This window comes from Schistocerca piceifrons, chromosome 5, assembly GCF_021461385.2.
Source record: "Schistocerca piceifrons isolate TAMUIC-IGC-003096 chromosome 5, iqSchPice1.1, whole genome shotgun sequence".
NCBI lineage: Eukaryota > Metazoa > Arthropoda > Insecta > Orthoptera > Acrididae > Schistocerca > Schistocerca piceifrons.
This window is the reverse complement of record NC_060142.1, coordinates 109,481,904-109,502,590: the sequence shown is the minus strand read 5'-3', so window position 1 is coordinate 109,502,590 and position 20,687 is coordinate 109,481,904. Positions and strand designations below refer to the sequence as shown.

Below are 20,687 nucleotides of genomic sequence, written 5' to 3'. Positions count from 1 at the left end.
CATCCAATACCTCCCCCTGCACAGCAATCTGATTATCTGCGGGTTGTGACACTTCAAACAACTGTGCTATACTGAGCACACCACAAGTATCAGATTCTCACATTGAAGTGCTTTTCTGCAAACTTCCTTATCCAGAGTTAGATGAATAATATCACACACCATGTGATCAGCACAGGATTCATGATGAGTACTAGTGACAAGTTTATAATGAGGGCTCCACCCGTGTAATTCTCAGCCGGGCTTTGTAAGATTGGTTTGGGCATTTCTGACAATGGTCAAATTCTACACACATCACAATTACATGCATTCTGTCAAAGTAATGGTTTGAAAGAAACTTGCACATTTCGTCAAATGATAAGCTGGCCACTTCTTGCACAGGCGCAAGTTGGCCCAACAACTGATACATGCACGACAAAAGCCAGGAAAGAAAGAAAACCCTACACAAGTGTGCATCGCCCACATGAAAAACTGGGTAATGCTGCATAACCATGTCTTGAAGGAGTCCTAATAATCAGCTGATTCATCATACGCCTGAAAGGGCGACAGTTCTACTGATAGAAGAGTAACCTGCAGTGAACACGCAGATGCCACTTGATTGAAAGTGGTGGTGAGAGTCTGTTGTTATCCCACAAAAATTTGCTGCTGGGCAATGATATGTTGGAGTATTTCTTTGATTGAGATGTTTCTTGGGTGACTCAGTAATGACACCAACATGTTGAGAAAACGTAGCCCTCGCTCGTTGCCAAGTCTGTTACAGCAAGAACAATCACAATTTATGGAACAGGGACATTGTACTTTATGGAGCCAATGTAAGATACAATGAAGTACAGGTTGTGCATAGCACTGAACACACTGAATGGTCAACAGTAGTAAAGGTTACAGAATAGGCCGAGCAATCGCTTGCGATCACTTAAATATTACTGTTTCTTTGGCGGTTCACCAGAGCGTGCCAGGGGGCCGACCCAGATGGCCTCTATAAGCACGCCTGTGAACTGTATGGATGCATGATCTCTATAATCGTGTGTGTCACAATAAACCTCTACAGTCTTTGTTTAGCCCTTCTCAGTCTCTCCCAATGTGCACAGTAAAGAAGCTGCAATGGTGGGCTCTTTTTTTTTTGCCAAATTACCACTATGAGATTGTGTATTGGCCTACTTCTACGGATACGAACACAGATGCTCTTGCCTCCCTGTTGGTCCAGATTCAACATTTGATGAATCCTCTACTTCTTATTGCTACACTGATACACAAGATACAGATGATTTGCACAGCTTTCCTCTTAATCACCAGAAAATTGTCCAGGCCATACCCATGAATCCTGATTTGCAAATTCCATTCCACTACATCTACGATGTTTGGCCACATTCAGCCAGGTAGATTCATAGCTTGGTGGTTCACTGATATTTTTCCCATCAGCATGCTCTTACAGTTCATCAATTTGTCAAGTCTGCTGCACGCCGATGATGACCAGTTATGTGTTATGATTCCACAGACTCTCCAGTGTGACGTGCTTCATTTTCTACATTAAGGACACTGGGGCATTGTTCATACCAAGCTGTTGGAGTGATGTAGCCCCTTCCCTGTTCCTGTTTCAGCACTACATAGACCTCTATTCACCAACACACCCACAGTCATTTTACTTCTCTCCTTTTCCACTACCCCATACCATCCGTCTAACCTCCTGACTGGACTGCATCTAGCTGCCCTATCCTCTCTCCACCTCGTCCCTGTACACTTCCAAAAGCAGCAATCTACCGTCCCCACCCCTACCCTGCTATCCCACCTCCTCCCTGCCCCAGCTTCCTTCTTACCCCACCACCTGGTTGCCTCTCCCATCATGCACTGCTGATCATCTGGCCTCAGTGGCCACAGACTGTGGTCGTGTGTGTGTGTGTGTGTGTGTGTGTGTGTGTGTGTGTGTGTGTGTGTGTGTTTTCAGACGAAGGTCTTGTTGGCCAAAATCTCACTTTCTGACTGTCTTTTTGTTGTGCCTACCTGCGACTCAGCATCTCTGTTATATGGTGAGTAGCAACTATCCTTTTCATAATATTGTTACATTCCATCCTGGATTTTCCATTGTTTGACTCAGCACTTCTGATATTCAGTGAGTGGTCTTCTTTACTCCTAGTATATGAGACTATTATTTTTTAGGAATGTCTCAGGTTGATTACATTCAAAGTGGTAGAGAACAAGGCAATGGCCTAATGCTGTGATTCTGTGGCAGTTGTCTTTTAACACTACTCTCTAAAATAATTATAATAAATACAATTTGGAAGCATTTTATAGTTAATAACAAAAACTCACCATCTGCGATGACTCCCTTGAAAGACACTCCCATCTCTCTCTAAATTTCTGTGTTTTAATCTCCTCTGGTGCTTCATCCGGTTCATGGCAGATAGCATCTGACTCTCTGTACATTGGAAAATGCTATGAATGAAACAAAATTTTGTAAGTTTAATAAATGCAGAGAATGAAGCAAAATGTGTAATCTCTCTTTGCTTCACACATTACCTGCAATACTATGGGGCGACTATAAATATCAAGCAGTAGGTCTCTGTCACATTTTCCCACTCCCTTAGTACATTTCAATCTTTCTGTAAGTAAAAAACAAAACTTAATTACTGTTCAAGCCTAGTTCATGATAAAATTATGTGGTCAATGTAGAAGAGAAACTGAGCAGAAGAAGTCATGTTTACATGCGAGGCATTATATTTCCCATCTCAAAATCTTCCTCTAATTATTGTTACTTTTGCTATAAAGTTAAGACACTGTACACACATTACTGAGAAGGTGAGTTAAACTCCAGTTAGATTACTCTGATTTAGGCATTCTGGAGGTTTCCCTACATTAATTGAAGGTAATACAGTGACAGTTTCTTAATTGAATTAAAAAATTCTGAAATATGCAAGTGGAATGTTAGTTCATATGCAAACATTACAACTAGGGAGATAGACGAACACACAGATCGCCATAAAGATATAGCACAAGAGAAAGATGAAGAACAGTTTGTTATGGCTAACATGTTTTACTGTCAATTGAAACAGTACACAATAGTACATTACGAACTATGCACATTCCCTGTGTAATGTCTCTTGCAGCGGTCTCTCCGCGATATTTTCAGAAATTTTATAAATTATACAACTCAGTACATATCTCAAAATATCTCTTCTTATCTTACCGATTATCAATGCAAAGTAGTTTCAAGCCCAATTATTCCTTGGAGCGTCCATTTACTCCATGGAATAGCTTCTCTGCTATCTATGTTTTCTCTTATGAAAAGAATAAAAACTTCTTGCCGATTAGTCGTAAAAGAAGGATCTATATGTATGTATTGTTGAGCGAGTCGCCACCTTGATGAGATTCTGTATGAGAAGGAGTTTAATACATGAACTAAACTAAAGTAAGTGTGTTTGAGTATTATTTAATGGATTATTATTATTGACAGTGTCTGCTTACTACGCTGTGTTGCACGGGATCAGTGGGGAACATCTGATTTACACTGGACGAACCTGCCGTTTTGAATGCTCAAGATATCCAGTTACTTCAAATAAATAGGCTAACACGGTCTTACCAGCAGATCTCCGGTCTTCCCCATGTGATCACCGAAAGTTAATAATTATTACAAATGTTTCCAGGAGATCGACTGACAATTTTCGTCGCACCGAGACTTCGAAATTGCTTCACTGCCTTATGGAATTTAAGTTAAGCTTAATTTAATCAGGACAGAACAGTATTGAACTGTGTGAATGTGATAAGCCTGCTTTGTCAATGAAAATTCCCTTAATATACGCATGTTTTTACTATCCTGATCAGTGAAGCTAAATCAGGCCAGTGTGAGAGAGGTTCTTTAAATTTAAGAAATATTAAACCTGGAATCAGGAGTCTCCCCAAGAATTCACAATAATAGGATGTGACATTTGATGGTAGTTCTTTCCAGGAGAATGAAGAGTGAAGAGAGACCACAGTGAGTTGAGCAGCCATTCAGGATGGCTGTTACCCGACTTTAACAGTGCTCTTACACAAAGATTGTGGTTCACCATGGAAGGAATGCACGACAGTCCCATGAGGAGGTTCTGAAAAAGGTACGAAATGCTGTTCTATTGTATGGAATAGTTACTCAGCAGGTAGATCCATTCAGATATGACAGAATTGCAACAGCTGACATGTATTGATGCGGGCAGCCTATCAGTGTGCATATGGACTGCACTCATACCCATGCTTGGCGAACAATAGAAGATGGAAACTTTAGGAAGTACAGTGCCATACTGGTATTGATATGACAAAAATCTATAGGATTTTACGCAATGATCTACACATGTGTAAAGTTGCTGCAAAGTGGATGCCATACACACTAAATGAAGTGGAGAATCAGACACACTATGAAACTTATCGAGTACATCTACCGCATTAAGAGGAGGAGGGAGACAATTTGCTTGTGAGGACCATTGCCATAGATGAATTTTGGGCCAGGGTCTCTCAGCCAGATCTGAAATGCCAGTCTGTGGAATGGCATCGTCCAGGTTCACCATGCGGAAAGAAATTTTGTCGCAATCTTTCTCCTGCCAAATAGTCTATGACATTACAGGAGTAATGTTGGGCCATTTTGTCCCACATGAACAAACTGTTAATGCACTGTACTATTGTCACACTTTCCTGCAACAACACCTAAGACAGGCTGTTCAGTAGAAACACCCTGAACGTCTATAGCACAATGCTTTAATTCTTTAGGACAATGTGAGAGCCAATATGGCAGCATGTGTGCCAAATCTGCTCATGTGATGGGGATGGGAAGTACTGGAGCATCCAGCATATTTGTCAAAACTTATCACCTTGTGATTATGACCTCACATCAAAACTGAAAGAGTCATTGCATGGAACATGTGAAGCCATTTCCGCAGTACTGGTACATTAGATCTGATCCACTCATGGTGAGGCCACTGGTATATGATGTTCTCCACAGCATTGGTACTGCAAGATGGATTTGATGGGAGACTATTTCAAGGGGTCAGTAAGAAGTAACAGGTCCATGTTTTGCCCTCCACTATTGTGTACCATTGCTATTAAGAGTAAAACATATTTCAAATGATAAAACTTGTTTCATCTTTTTTCTCGTGCTATATCTTTATGGCAGTGTGTATGTTCATCCATCACCCTACATGCAATGTTTACATATGAACTAATCTTCCATTCGCATATTTCAGAATTTTTTAATTCTTTACCATTTTTGAGACAAAAAATAGTTGCCATGACCTTTGCAATGACCCTCACAGTTACTGCATGATACACTGTGTTCACAGAGATCGTACAGTTTCTTTACCAAATGGTAAACATACATATTTTTAAGGTCAAAATTTTTGTTTACAGTTCTTCTGGAGTTTTTAATCTGTGGACATTCTTGCTTAATGCTCCAACAATAATCAGCCATCATATATTCATCCCATCTACTTTGACAATGTGCATCCATGACCTACAAATCTTGCTGGAATCACTCAGTCTGCTCATTGCTGACTGCAACAAGATTTTCTAGAAAGTAAGCATGATGGCTATGCAAAAAACATAATTTGATGCTCATTTTGCAACCAAGCACTTTGAATCTCCCCAAAAGTTGTGGGTAAATTCTGTTTTAATTCTGTGTCCTGTATTTCCAAGAAAGTCTGACAATTTTTCTGAATGTCAACTGAGCATTTGTTTCAAGTTATGTAATTGTTCTGGTGAAATGGTCATCTTTAATGAGCTGCCATATCTGTCGATCATCAAACACATTGGTCTTTATTTTTCCACGTGACAGGCCAGGAAAAACTGAAGTGAGATCCTTGAATATCTCCTTCAATTGACAAAGCTTTAAAAAATCACTTCATGTTATCCAGTTTTATATGCGGAGGTACAAATACAATGACCTTTCTGTCAACAAGTGGTCAATGTAGAATGCTTTGTCATGCAACCCAGTTTTACATGCAGAGGTGAAAATACAATGCTCTTTCTATCAACAAGTAGCCGATAAAGAATGCTTGAATCACCACATTACAGGTCAGATCTTGGCAGCCAATTTGACTGTACCCAAAGATCTGCTGTCCCACATACACAAATAACAGGGACACTTGATATCTCAGTTGCTGGCCAAGGAGGAAGCACACCATTTTAAGATCAATCCAGATGATCCAATGGTCCATGTGATATTACAACAAATCAATGGCTCTCTTTATGTTTTCACACTCTTCAACAAATCAATGGCTCTCTTCATGTTTTCATATTCTTCAAGGAAAAAACTGAATGGCCTATTAGGACTACAGAAAATAAATTTCTGTTGTGAAGGATGACATACTTCAAGCTCCACTATTCAGTTGCATTATAGGTTGAAATTCACTTCTGAATCATTAAACTATGTTTGTTATCACAATATATAAATCCATCATCACACAGGAAATATTGCAGAACAGCAATCTCTCTTGATCGAATGTAGGATACCTTAGCTCCTTTTTTAAGCAAGTTTTTCTCTTGCAGTCTTGATGCTAACAGTTCTGAAGCTTTTTTTGTATACTCACAAATCTCATGCCATATTATTCAACTCATGCTGCTCAAACCCCTTATGAAGGAAATCATATTCAATAACAAAATCTTCATCACTTTCGTCACTTCCATCTTTACCAGAGCCATACTTCTGTATTTCCAATCAGGGCAATTCATTGAAAATTGGCACTGGGATTTCAGTTGAGAGCATAGTGAGTAGAACAAAACATGTGCTGTCTCCGCTAGTTCATAGATTCCGCCGCAAGATGTCAGTTGCTCCACTTATGACTCACAGAAAAACATGTTATTACGCCAAATGCTGCACACGAACTTATTCATTCACAAAATTTATGTAATCGTATGAAAAGTAGATGGATTTAATTAACTTACCTCAGTAGACATCAGTTGTCAGCTAGTTTGGATAGTTTCCGGGCAGTCTTGGAAGGTTTTGAAGACTTCAACTCTTTCTGAATTTGTTTAATGCCAGTGAAAAACCGGCATTTCATATAATTAAGAATCAGCTTGGGAACAATGTCCATTACATGATCTTTGCAGCATCCAACATTAGATATTTCAACACTTATGTGGTCCAAACTATTAAGGCAATCATAAAAAATGTCGCCCCATAAACTGTCCTCACGGAGTTTGACTGCGACTATGTTTTTCACCTGCATAAGAACATTGAAGATGCCTTTTGATGGATATGTGAGCAATGTCTTTTCTGTGGAAGAGCTGTAATGTCTAATAGATGTAAGTAAAGAGAACGGGATGTCAGACGAATTTCGACTTAGAAGGCACAAATGATTATGGCATTTTACAGCTTCTCTTGCTTGGCTCTGAGCACTATGGGACCTAACATCTGAGGTCATCAGTCCCCTAGAACTTAGAACTACTTAAACCTAACTAACCTAAGGACATCACACACATACATGCCCAAGACAGGATTCGAACCTGTGACCGTAGCGGTGCAGTTCCAGACTGAAGCGCCTAGAACCGCTTGGCCACTGTGGCCGGCTTTTCTTGCTTGATGCACCTCGTAACCTGCCAGATGATAAAACTAAACATTCCTTTCCTGTGGTGCTTTCAAGACTCTCCAGAACATGTTGTGGATTGGGATGAGCCTCTGTGAAGTTATGTGGAACACAAAGCACTTTTTTAATTACATCTTCCATTTCCAGAACTCTGTCTCTGTTCTTTTGCTGCAAATGTCTGGCTAGCATTCGCATTTGGCATACATATGACGTCAGTGAAAATTCACATTTATGTTCGCAGTTTCCGCCAGACGATAGGGCTAGTTTTACAGGAATGTAAACGCACTGTAATGTGTGCAAGCTCAAGAAGTCTATTACTGATGGGTGATCATTGCAACTCAGAGACCTTACGATACCAAAATGTCGTTCACGTGGGTCCTGATTAAATTTTGCAGTCAAGACATAGCTGAAACCTTTTTCCCACAAATATTCAGAAATCTACAATGTAATTTCAATGGTTACTCTTACAGACTGGAGAGTTCTTTTGGAAGCAAAGCTGTTATTTTTATTGGCGAGAATGCTTTTCCATTTCATTAACGTTTTGTGAGCCTCTGAGTTTTTGTACAATGCATCCATAGGAAATGAAGAATTAAGTGCATACACTACGTTGTTCATATATCTAGTGAATGATTCCGTTGATTCACTGCCTTCGAATCCTGTTGCTTTAATTTCAAGTGGGTGGAAGTTAACGTGTGGCAAACTTTTAATCTGGCAAAGCCTGGTAAATTATCTTCTTGATAGACTCTGTGATAAAAATTATAGTTGATGATCTCATCGGTAAAAAGTACTTCAGTTTTATCACAGAAATTATTTCTTGCACACTTTATTGCATGAACAGCATCTGAAAATGCCCAATCTCTTCTGGTTTCGTCAACAGGATTTGATATAGAGCAAGTTCCTTTTTTTTTTTTTTCTTTTCCCAAGGCATTGCCAGACCTTTTTATTTTGTGGACTGCAATCACAAGTGAATGCAATAATTATTGTTCCAGCTGGATAATCACTTGAATAAATATCTGCAAGATGACGTCGCCTGGAGTTGCATTGCGACTTGCATACACAGCAACAGGTCGGATCCAGTTATGCAACAGAGGAGCAAACATGAACACGAGAGCATGATTGGCAAGTTTATTCTTACAGTTGTCCGGAGTATACTCTCCTAAATTGATGAAACCATCAACTTTCAGGGAATTGTTATTAAACTGCAGTTCTTCTTTAAGCTTAATTTCATAAAAAATCAGCACACCTAAGCGTTTGTTTTCAACTTGTTCTTCCAGAAAATAATTCTTAATGGCCTCCACAGCATGTGTATTGATTCCATATGAGCATTTCAGACCCTTTACTACATTTCGAAGATGTGTTTCAGAAGGAAGTGGCAACAAACCATGCTTCAAACAATGTCTGTATCCTTTGGGCAACTTAATTTTTAAGAAACTCGTCATCATACCACATTCCTTTAGTGCTTTTTAATTGGCATTTCTTTATCATAGTGTCTACTATCATTTTCTGTTTCTTACTCAGTTTGGAATGATCTAGGAGATTTGATTGAGCTGTCTTACACTTTTCGTCTGAGAGCTGCTTTTGCAGTAGATGGATTTCTGCATTCACTGTTCTTAGTTTATTATGTAACTGCACAACTTCCAGCTTCTTACAGTTTAATGTTCTCTTTAGTGAAATGAGCACTGTACACGGTACCTTCCATACATTTTCCTCGACAGATGAAACACTGGGAAACATCGGAATTACTTGTTGAACATTTTCTTTACAGCAGCTACTCTTTTGTGAGTGTTCTGGTGATGGTTTTCTTTTGTGTAATATTTTCGATAGATATTTTGATACATTTTGAAATAAATGAGGAACTGCCCTGATTTTAGAGACCACCTTTGTCTTGGAATTTTAACTTGTTTACCCTCGATGATAAACACGTCAGATTTTATAATAAGTTCCTCACAGGAATGTGAATCACACACGAAACAACTATGAGTTAGAATTCTGTCTTTCCGAGGAATTGCTCTGACCCATTTTGCAAATTCTACTTCATCTTTTGGAGGCCTAAACAATGTTTACCTTTACTTTCTTGATAGCCAGACCTGCACACTGGAACAAAACAAGTTGGCATTTTTTATCCTTCTTCAAATACGAGTAACTGTATCCCTAAACACCATTTATTCACCACAGACTTCAGCTCTTCAATGTTCACTCACAATACCACAAATACACTCACAAAATAAGCACAGACAATAGCGAAACACACCTTCAGATAAAGCAAAACCGCATGAACTTAGATCTCAAGCGACAGTGCTGCTCATAGTTTGCAGGCATGCCACCCGTCCTATGCTGCCTGTGTTAATGGGTGGAGAGTCAGCACACTTTCTCTTCTACTCGCTATGCTAAAAGTATAGCTGACGGTAAACTAGGATATTCTATTTTACACTTGTTTAGCTTATGGTATCCTGACTTTTTCACTATACAAAAGTAACAATCACTTGAGAGATTCTCTGGGCTCCTGCCAAATCACAGATATACCAAATCGAAGTTTATCCTGTATTCCATTCATCCAAATATGTAATTTATTGACACACTTCTTGCACACTTTGTGAGGGGAACTGTGATTATTTTGATCGCCAATTTTTGCTTTAAAATAGGTTTGCCAGGCAAATGTGCAATGTTTCTCCTTTTGTGGGGTAGTAAAACTGCCACATATATAGCAACACAAATCTTGGCTGTTGAAGCACTTATGACATGAACTACCAGAAGCCGACATAAGGAAAGATTTCATTTCACATATAAATGAAAACTAAACACTGTATACAAACAAGGACTCTTGAGTCCACATCTGAATGTGCTTCACTATATCAGAGCAAACACATCTCGCTACAGTATCTTAAGTGTAACTGAAGTGGTTTAGACAATACGAACCTGTCAATGATTTACTACAGTGTCATTCACCCTCCTGTTGCCAGTCAGAGAAATGCTTCATTCCATGAACAGTGGACACATTCACATAAGGCGCCAAGAAAAAAAACTTGACCTCGTAGAAGAAAACTAACTACAGTTTTGAAATCTGCACGCCTGTTTAACTCTAAAACATCACAAAAATTGAACCCAACAGAAACTGCGCTACAACTTTTCCCCAGTTTTATCTACCATCTGGCATTGCTCTCACTGCAGCTGCTTATGTGCATGTTTGGGTGTTTGAGTAGTTGTCTGTGAATGTGCATACTGCTAGAGAAAGAGCAACAGCCGGAAGTCTTGTGTAAATACTTTTTTTTGTTGTATGTTTCTATGGGGCACACATCAGTCAGCTACAGATAATATTTTTGCTACACTTGGTCATATCTTACTTGAGATCCTCTGTAGTTGCAATTCTGCTGGGCGGCAAAGGAAGCACCCATCACCTTCCATTGCCATACTGTTTATCAGCACAAAATGGTTTCCTTTGATTGACACGAGTCGAACAGGAGGGGCATTAAATGCAGTTGCAAATCGCTCATGAAGATATGGGCTAATCCTGGAAGGAAAAGAAGGGGAATTCAAGCAATGAGTATATCTTCATATTGAGAATATAACTGTACCAAAGAAAAATTCAGTCAAGAAAAGCAACGTATTATGATCAGTCAAGAAAAGCAACGTATAATGACACAAGATTGCTTACCAGAAATTTCCTTCAGGAGGGGGTGAAAAGTATAGCACTGTCAATACACACATATAAAATACAAGCAACAAAATACCTAGGTTTTTGAACTAATAGTTTCTTTGTCAGGGAGGAAAAAGGAATACATGGGGGTGGTTAAAAAGGAAAGCCAGACCACTTGAATCCCAGGATGGGAGAGACCCACCTGTAGTAAGGACAAAGAAAGGAAGATTAGTGTTTAGCATACATTCAACAACAAGCTCATTACAGACAGAAAATATGCTCAAATTAGGGAGGGATGAGGAAGTAAATTGGCCACATGCTTTCAAAGGAACTGTCCCAGCATTTTCCTTAAGCAACTTAGGGGACTCATGGAAAACATAAGCCAGGATGGTCAGATGGGAATTTCAACCCCTGTTCTCCCAAAAGTGAGTCCACTGTGGTAACCACTGCACCACTTCACTCGGTGTATGTAGTGAGAATGAAGTTACACAAAGATGAAGAAGAAAGTGTCAGAGCGAGGAGGTCAAAGATGGTACATTAGTAACCACTGTGCCAGCTACCGTCCAGAGATGATAAGGACAAAGTGAGAAGCAAAGATAAATTAAGGAGAAAGACAGGTTAATGGAAAATGAGATGAACAGAGGACAGAAAGAATTATGACAGAAGAAAAGTGGCTGTTCCTAATAGAATATTAAAATCCTGTGCTTACATGACAGAATTACCATAACCTCCCTTTTTAATCAATGAACAACTTGGGGCACATTTTCTGTCAGACTGAAACACAGTATGCTGTAGCAACACTCAGCTATAAAACTGATGATAAGTAAACCATCTCTAATTTAGACTTTTTTCAGTCTCTCGATCTTTACAGCTTTTCCAAAAATATTTGAGACAATGGTCCACGACAGAACGTTGACTCACTTATCTGGGAAGAACTTGTTAACTATTTGGCTTTCATAATGAATTCGCCATACAGCAAGCAACACAAGTTTTCAGAAATGAGGTCTTGACATGGCTAAATGAGAAAAATTATTGTGTTGGTGTATTTTGTGACTTTGCAAAAGCCTTTGATTGTGTATATTAGAAAGTTTCACTTGGCAGACATAACAGAAAGCAGAGGATGTCACTGATAGTCTTTGTCACATGCATGGTACTACTCTTAGAATGGGGGAGATATCTATAAAATGCAATTCAAAAAGAGTTTTTTTCTGACGAATTAATCACACTAATTAAGGGTCAAAATTCAACCTCATCAGACACAGGCAGCGGATAGCTGCAAGTGGTTCATAGCTGTGTTATTTTCATGAAATCAGACATCAGAACTAAAAAAGAACAGAAAAGATAAAATACAAATAGTTACTGTAAAACATGAGATAAAATGGAGCATACATAATAGAGAAAACATACTCATTCAGCTTTTTACACAGTAACATGTCACAGCAAGGTCACAAAGTACTAACTGCCTTTTGTGCTTTTGCATCACACTTATAACAGCAAGATAGACTATGTCAGCATAGAGTGCACATGCATGCTCAGCTTACATAAGTTAGGAGAAGGAGATAAAATACAAATAAAGATGTGAAAATAAAATTACAAAATGGTTCAAACTGCTCTGAGCACTATGGGTCTTAACATCTGAGTCATCAGTCCCCTAGACTTAGAACTACTTAAACCTAACTAACCTAAGGACATCACACACATTCATGCCCGAGGCAGGATTTGACCCTGCGACCGTAGCAGCAGCGCTGTTCCGGACTGACGTGCCTAGAACCACTCGGGCACAATGGCTGGCATAAAATTACAGTAAAATCAAACAATGGAAAGTCCAGGAAGGAATAATAACAATATGTAAAGGTTAGATTGCTACTCATCACACAGAGGATATGTCACAATGAAAGAGATGGCTAAACATTTAGTTTTCAGACAAAAACAGCCTTCTTCATGGTGTACACACTGACGAGAAAGGAAAAAAAAAAAAACAAGAAAAAAAAACAGATTTTTCCAGTTAAAAATACACTTTTATCTAGGTGATGATTGGTTGGTTGGTTGGTTGGTTTTGGGGAAGGGGACCGAACAGCAAGATCATCAGTCCTGTCGGATTAGGGAAAGATAAGGAAGGAAGTCAGCACTGCCCTTTCATAGGAACCATCCTGGTATTTGCCTGAAGCGATTTAAGGAAATACGGAAAACCTAAATCAGCAAGGCCAGATGGTGTTTTGAACCATTGTCATTCCAAACACGAGTCCAGTGTGCTAACCACTGTGCCATCTTGTTCGGTCCTCCAGGTAAAAGCTCACTTTTTCTGTGTTAAGTGACCATATACTTTTCCTCGGAGTTTTAAAACTTATCAAGCTTTTGAATGACAATGGTTTTATACATCAATGTACAACTTCCTGGCGCTTTAGAAAATGAAACCCAGCAAAAACCAATGCTTTTTGTAAAGATCTTTGATGCGTCACAACACCTATGCTGCGTATTTTCGTATTACAAAAGTATAAATGTGAATTCTCCAAAACACATCACGATAGCTTCCAAAGCACTGAAATTGAGATTGTGTTCCGTGATGCGCTTTCCACAGCCAATCATAGTTCATGTCACTTGATCTAGCCAGGCCAATAACAGCAGATATTCAGAGCATAGGACACATGATGTAGTCAGCTAATAGTAACATCACTGTTAAGTATTGCGAACACACAAATAGGAAAAGTTTAACAGTTAAATTAATATACATACAGTAATGTATAACTACAAGAAAAGCTAAGCTTTTGCATAAAATATTGGTCTTTTTTTAGCATGTGTTACCCTTTAGGATATATCAAATGTAAATGTGCAAGTACAATTTTAAGTAATGGCATAAATGGCTGGTTTTCGGGGTCCGAAACTTTTCTATATGACTGCTCCTCAAAGTGTTAAGTTTCGAATGAGAGTCAAATGCTCTGTGATTTACAAACCATTGCAATTCTCATATATAACCTAATTCATCTTGCATGAAAGGAAATTTACTTTGAAAGAAATGGTTCTCAAACTCCAATTCTCAATATTTCCCCACAATCTGTTAAGGGCCCCACACACATGAGTGATGGATCACTGTGATCCGTCAAACAAAATGTCACCTGTAATTGGTCACTCCCCTTGACGCCCCGTGCGTGAGTGATTTGCCAAGCAATTTCAATCAATATTATGAATGTCACTGTGTCAAGAAGTTCTGCTATCGAAAATGAACTGCCATGTTTAGCAGCAGCAGCAGCTGATATCCATACCCCCAGGAATACCTGCAAAATATAAATTTAAAATAAATGAGAATTATAATTTACTAAACTTGGTTTGAAACTCTTTTCTTGGGAACTGTAGATTACTTTACAGAATATATTACATTTTTCACTGATGCCAAATCGGTTTTGTACATTTTTCCAGTGCATGAATACAATTCACATCATGTTTATTAGTTTTGAATTCCTTTTTATTCACTAGCCTTATAATGTAGCTGCAAGTATTTACACAATGTACTTGAGGCATCTACAGAGAAGCTGTCAATAGCAGCCTTATTGATTACTGTAACCCATTATAAATTGTCTGAAGGAGGGTTAGATTGTATGAAATGACAAATAACTGTATATAATATTTGTCCTGGACATTTAAATTAAAATTTCCTCTTCACATTACAGTATGTCATTCTGGTTGGAAGTTAAAAACTTTAATAATGTGTATAAATATGTCATAAACAACTCAAAATCGCAAGAGGGATACCACTGTATAACAACTATAAACTTCCCATCAATTCTACTTTTACAGCACAAGCTTCAAAATGCTAATCACTGCAAAATCTGAGGATGTATTTTATATTACTTCTTGATATAAATGGCAACTCTGGCTTCCGCTTCACTTTTCAGAGTAGTTTATGGTCCCTGGATAACTTTAAATTATAATGTAAATTTCTTACTCAACATGGGCAAAGTGCAAAACAAAAAAAAAAAAAGAAAAAAAAAACCAAACTCTGCACAACCATACCCAATAAAGAGGGAAACAGCCGCTGCCATATTGCCACACATCGCTGCTAACCAGCCTGGCAGCCAAAGCGATCCATCAGACTGCCTGAGATTTCCATGGAACCAGCAACCAGTGATCAGCAGCCAATCGCTGTGATTTGCCCACACCTGTGCAATCTACGAGGTGATTGGTCACATGTGTGATGGATCACTGTGATCTGTTGCTCATGTATGGGACCCTTTAGAAATGTAAACACTTGTGATGTCATGCTCATCAAAAGCAGTTTATTGTTACAAAGTATTGCATACTCTTCGTCCTAAGGCCTTTGATATATTTTGCTGTTGGCAACTGCTTGTGTGGGCACTGTGTTTTGTTGTTATAAATGGCACATTTTCTTTGCAACTAAAGTATTATTTTGATGTTATTCTCACATCTGTGTGTTTTTTTTTTTTTTTACTGCTGCAGTAGCAGGCTAAAGTAAAATTCTCTGTTAGTATCATATCTTGCCAGTTACATTTACAAAAATTTAACTGAAAACTGAAACAATGAAAAATTCCCAGATTTCTCAGTTGTCTCAGGGGATACACACACACACACACACACACACACACACACACACACACACACACACAATCACAAAGCTCATACACACACATGGCCACTGTCTCCAGTTGCTGGGGCCTGACTCCCTTTTGTTGTGGGTGAGGACATAGTTGATCATGGTGATGAGCAAGGAGGTTGTAGGTTTGGAACAGACAGCAGTTGGAAAAGGTAGTGTTCAATAGCGATGAGGCTAAGGGTACTGGGGTTGTCAGTGTAGAGGTAGGTGGCATTGACAATGACAAGCAGGGTGCCGCGTGGTAAAGGAACAGGAATTGTGGAGAGTTGGTAGAAAAAGTGATTTGTGTCTTTAATACATGATGGTACGATAAGGGCAACAGGCTGAAGGTGCTGGTCTATGAGTGTAGAGATTCTATCTTTGGGGGCACAGTAAACACCCACTATGGGACTTCATGGGTGGTTGAGTTCATGGGCTTTACAAAGCATGTAGAAGACAGAAGTATGGGGAGTGGTGGCAGTGAGGTGTGTGTGTGTGTGTGTGTGTGTGTGTGTGTGTGTGTGTGTGTGTGTGAGAGAGAAGAGAGAGAGAGAGAGAGAGAGAGAGAGAGAGAGAGAGAGAGAGAGACTCAGGAGAAAGGTTCTGTGATGGACCTAAGGATTTGAGGAGGGACTGGAGATCCTGCTGGATTTCAGGAATGGGGTCAATGTGGCGTGGTTTGTAGGTGGCTGGTGGAGTCCCTCCACCATGTAATTCCTGCGTTTCATAACCACAGTGGTGGAGGATTTGTTGGCAAGTAGTATTAAAAGGTCAGGATCAGTTTTTAGGTGATCGATTGTTGTTCTTTCTGCAGATGTAGGGTTGGTTTCCATGTTGAGGAATTTGGTGAATGATGGTGCTGTGTCATCCAAACAAGACACAGACAGGGCAAAAGCACCACAGATGCAAAAATGCGAGCTGGTGCCAGTGCTATAGAGACTCGCCACTTGTGCCAGTTCCACCACTGCCAGGGGGCAGTGCTGAGGATGAAGATATCGAACTCGCCTCAGCCAAATGCTGGCCAAATACAATATTCCAATGGCCAGATGACAACAGACAGGAGCCTACTCAGAAAATGGAAGAGCCGGTCTCACCCACTTAATTATAGATCATCATCCTGGTCTGACTTAGACAGGGAATGTCATTTAGTGAACTCTTAGACGTGAACAGGCAGTTGTAAATTGAATTTGTTATGTACTGTGAAGTTTACCTGTGATTATTTGCACTTATCCACTGAGACCCTTTTTTGTGTTGTATTATATACAGTGTTGCAGAATTCATTATTCAACGAGTCATAAAGATTAGTAAATCTTTTTAAACATTTGTGTGACTTTGTTACTAATCTGTTGGACTTCAGTACAATCTTTGTTCACCTATCCTACTACCTGACCCTGGGGCATAGCTGTGTAATAGTGGCAGGGAGAAAATGTCTTAGCGGTGTACTGCTTCAGAAGCCATTTCACAAACTCACAAACTCTGTGTTAGAACTACCAGTTTAACACATATATTTTGGAACGACACAACAACACATATAAGTCACAGAGTAAGTTATCAAGTAAGACATGTGTACACGTTAGCATTTGAATGAGCACTGAGTCCCCGTCTAGTGGCCGCTGCTCAGCTGGCCGCTTAGGTGGCGCAGCTGCTGCATAGCTGGCAGACAGCGCCGCACGTAGAGGACGCGCGTAATTGCGCGGCGGCACTTTGAATGATCGGCAAGTCACAACACTTTTCCCCCCTCTGAAATTGTTGCACTGGTCTTGATGGAGGTGTCCTGGAGATGGCTAACGTCCATAGGCGTTGGTTGACTCGCCGTAAAGTCTCGAGGAGGAGGCTTCCCGTACGGACGGAAGTGTCCCCGATGATAATAGGTCGAGATGACAGGAGACGTAGGGGTCGAATCTGCTGGGGCCCCATGCACCAATCTGCCCGTTGCAGCAAGTCCAGTTGATATGACAGGAGACATGGGCGATGTGTCGGCATTCGTTGGAGGAGGAGGCGAGTAGATTTGCTCTGACAGAGGATGGTCCTCCGGTTCCTGCATGGGCACGTCTCCTGGTGGCGTCCGTTCTGGTGCTGGCATCGCGATGATGGTGAGAAGGCTGTGTTGTGAGTATTGAGAGATGCCAAAATCCTGAGCGTCAGGTAGAGCCGAAGGTGGTGTAGCGACATTCACAACAGGCGTTGCTGGCACCCGAGGCCGAAGCTGGTCCGAATGACGCACTGCAACACCCGTGTCCATCTGGATTTCATACAGGCGTCTGCCACGGTGTCTTAAGATGCGGCCGGGGCTCCATTTTGGCCGCCTGCCATATCCCCGTACCCAGACGAGGTCGTCGGCAGTGAACCGGTCAAGTGAAGGCACCCGCGACCGTGAGGTGGGAGGCCGCAGAAGATGAAGTAGCGTGCGGGGCTGTCGGCCATGTAAGAGCTCAGCCGGGCTGTGGTCGCCCATGGGGGTGAAACGGTAAGACGCCAGAAACTGGAGAAGCGCATCATCAGCAGCAGAAGAAGTCAGAAGTTTCCGCATCTGAGCCTTAAATGTGGGGACCAGTTGTTCAGCCTCACTGTTGGATTGTGGATGGAACGGCGGGGCCGAGACATGCGTAACGCCGTGACGAGCACAAAAATCAGCAAATTCGGAAGAGGCAAATTGCGGACCATTATCAGTAACAAGAGTAGAGAGGAGGCCTTCCAAAGAAAAAATGCGGGCGAGAGCACTGGTGGTTGCCGCAGTGGTAGGTGACGTGCAACGGACAATGAAAGGAAAGTTAGAGTAGACGTCAATTACGAGGAGCCAATAAGTACCTAAAAAGGGTCCCGCAAAATCAGCAAGAATGCGCTCCCAGGGCTTCTCAGGCGAAGGCCACGGTGACAAAGATGACTTCGGGGCAGCGGCCTGTGATGCACAAGGGCCACAGGCAGCGACCATGTGTGCTATTTCAGACTCGATGCCAGGCCAGTACACATGGCGGCGCGCCAGAGATTTTGTGCGAGACACACCCCAGTGCCCTTGGTGAAGGAGGCGCAAGACCGAAGCACGCAAAGATGCAGGTACCACAACACGCGGCGAAGCATTGTCAGTAGAGAGGAGGACAACACCGTCCCTAGCCGTGAGGCGGTAGCGCAAGGTGTAGTAGTTCCGCAACGGAGCAGAAGTCTTAGCGGACGGGCGATCTGGCCAACTCTTCTGAATACAGTGTAAAACCCGGGAGAGGGTAGGGTCAGAACCCGTAGCAACCGCCAGCATGTCCCCAGTGATGGGGAACCCGTCCACAACCCGCTGCTCGGCAACATCCAGGTGGAAACACAAAAGTTCGTCCCTATCAAATGCCTGATCAGGACCCATGGGAAGGCGAGACAGAGCATCAGCATTCGCATGTTGAGCCGTTGGCCAGAAATGAATCTCATAATTGGAACGGGACAAGTAAAGAGCCCAACGCTGGAGCCGGTGTGCAGCCTTGTCGGGAAGTGACGTTGATGGATGAAACAAGGAAACAAGTGGTTTGTGATCCGTAACAAGATGAAATTTTGAGCCATAGAGAAAAACACCAAACTTATGAAGAGCATAAATGATGGCCAAAGCTTCTTTCTCAATTTGAGAATACTTTTGTTGGGCATCTGTGAGCGTTTTGGAGGCATAAGCAATGGGTTGTTCCGAACCGTCAGAAAAACGGTGCGCAAGGACTGAACCGACCCCGTATTGAGGGGCGTCTGTGGCAAGAACAAGATGTTGGCCAGGGCGATAAGTAGCCAGGCACGTGGCCTGTTTCTGCATAGTCTTCAACTTCTGGAAAGCCGCTTCACATGACGCGGACCAGCGAAAAGGCACATTTTTATGCAACAGGCGATGCAACGGCTGAGCCACCGAAGCCGCAGATGGTAAAAACTTGTGATAGTATGCTATTTTCCCCAAGAAGGCCTGCAGTTCCTTAACAGATGTAGGGCGAGGAAGGGCATCGATCGCAGCGACAGTTTGTTGAAGCGGACGAATACCATCCCGAGAGAGTTGAAACCCCAAGTACGTGATAGATGCCTGAAAAAAATTGTGATTTCTGAAGATTACACTTAAGACCGGCAGTCTGTAAGACATGAAAAAGTGTGCGGAGATTTTGAAGATGTTCGTCAGTGGTGGAGCCAGTGACAACAATGTCGTCGAATCACTGAAAGAGAGCAGGGGCGCTAGCAATCCCGAATGGCAAGCATTCGTATTGATAGAGACCGAAAGGCGTGTTAAGGACCAGAAACTGCCGGGAAGCAGCTTCTGACAGGTCAAGTTTAGAAAAATACTGGCCTTCAGCAAGTTTAGTGAACAGTTCTTCAGGACGGGGCATAGGGTAAGTGTCGATGAGGCATTGAGCATTTACAGTGGCTTTGAAATCGCCACAGAGACGAATATCACCATTTGGCTTAGCAACTACGACGACAGGAGAGGACCACTCACTGGAAGTGACAGGAAGCAAGACCCCTGAAGCAGTGAGACGATCCAACTCCCGTCTTACCCGATCACGAAGGGCCACAGGAATGGGCCGAGCCCGAAAAAACTTAGGCCGAGCTGTGGGTTTGAGCGTGATATGAGCTTCAAAGTCGTTTGCACGGCCTAACCCAGGAGAAAAAAAGGGACGAAAATGTCATCGACAAGGAATCCAGTTGAGCATAAGGAATAGCATCAGAGACAATATTGACAGAGTCATCTATGGAGAACCCAAAAACGCGAAAGGCATCGAAACCAAAAAGATTTTCTGCATTGCTCTGGTCGACCACAAATATGGGAACAGTGCGAACGACGGCTTTGTAAGATACCTCACCATTAAACTGTCCCAAGAGAGAAATCTTCTGTTTATTGTACGTCCGCAATTGCCGAGTGACAGGGGACTGGAGTGGAGAACCCAGCTGAAGATACGTCTGAGAATTAATTATAGTGGCAGCA

The 20,687-nt window shown here is 41.4% G+C and overlaps 1 protein-coding gene across 1 annotated transcript in view; it reads right to left on the bottom strand.

Annotated features, from left to right (window-relative positions):
- LOC124798440 (metallophosphoesterase 1) overlaps positions 1-20,687 on the bottom strand; it is a 161,800-nt gene that overhangs the window by 39,184 nt on the left and 101,929 nt on the right. Inside the window, exons 5-7 of the mRNA XM_047261857.1 lie at positions 10,880-11,046; positions 2,512-2,594; positions 2,305-2,427 (exon numbers count right to left, since the gene is read on the bottom strand). Coding sequence (XP_047117813.1) covers positions 2,305-2,427; positions 2,512-2,594; positions 10,880-11,046 — 373 coding nt within the window. The remainder of the gene's footprint in view (positions 1-2,304; positions 2,428-2,511; positions 2,595-10,879; positions 11,047-20,687) is intronic.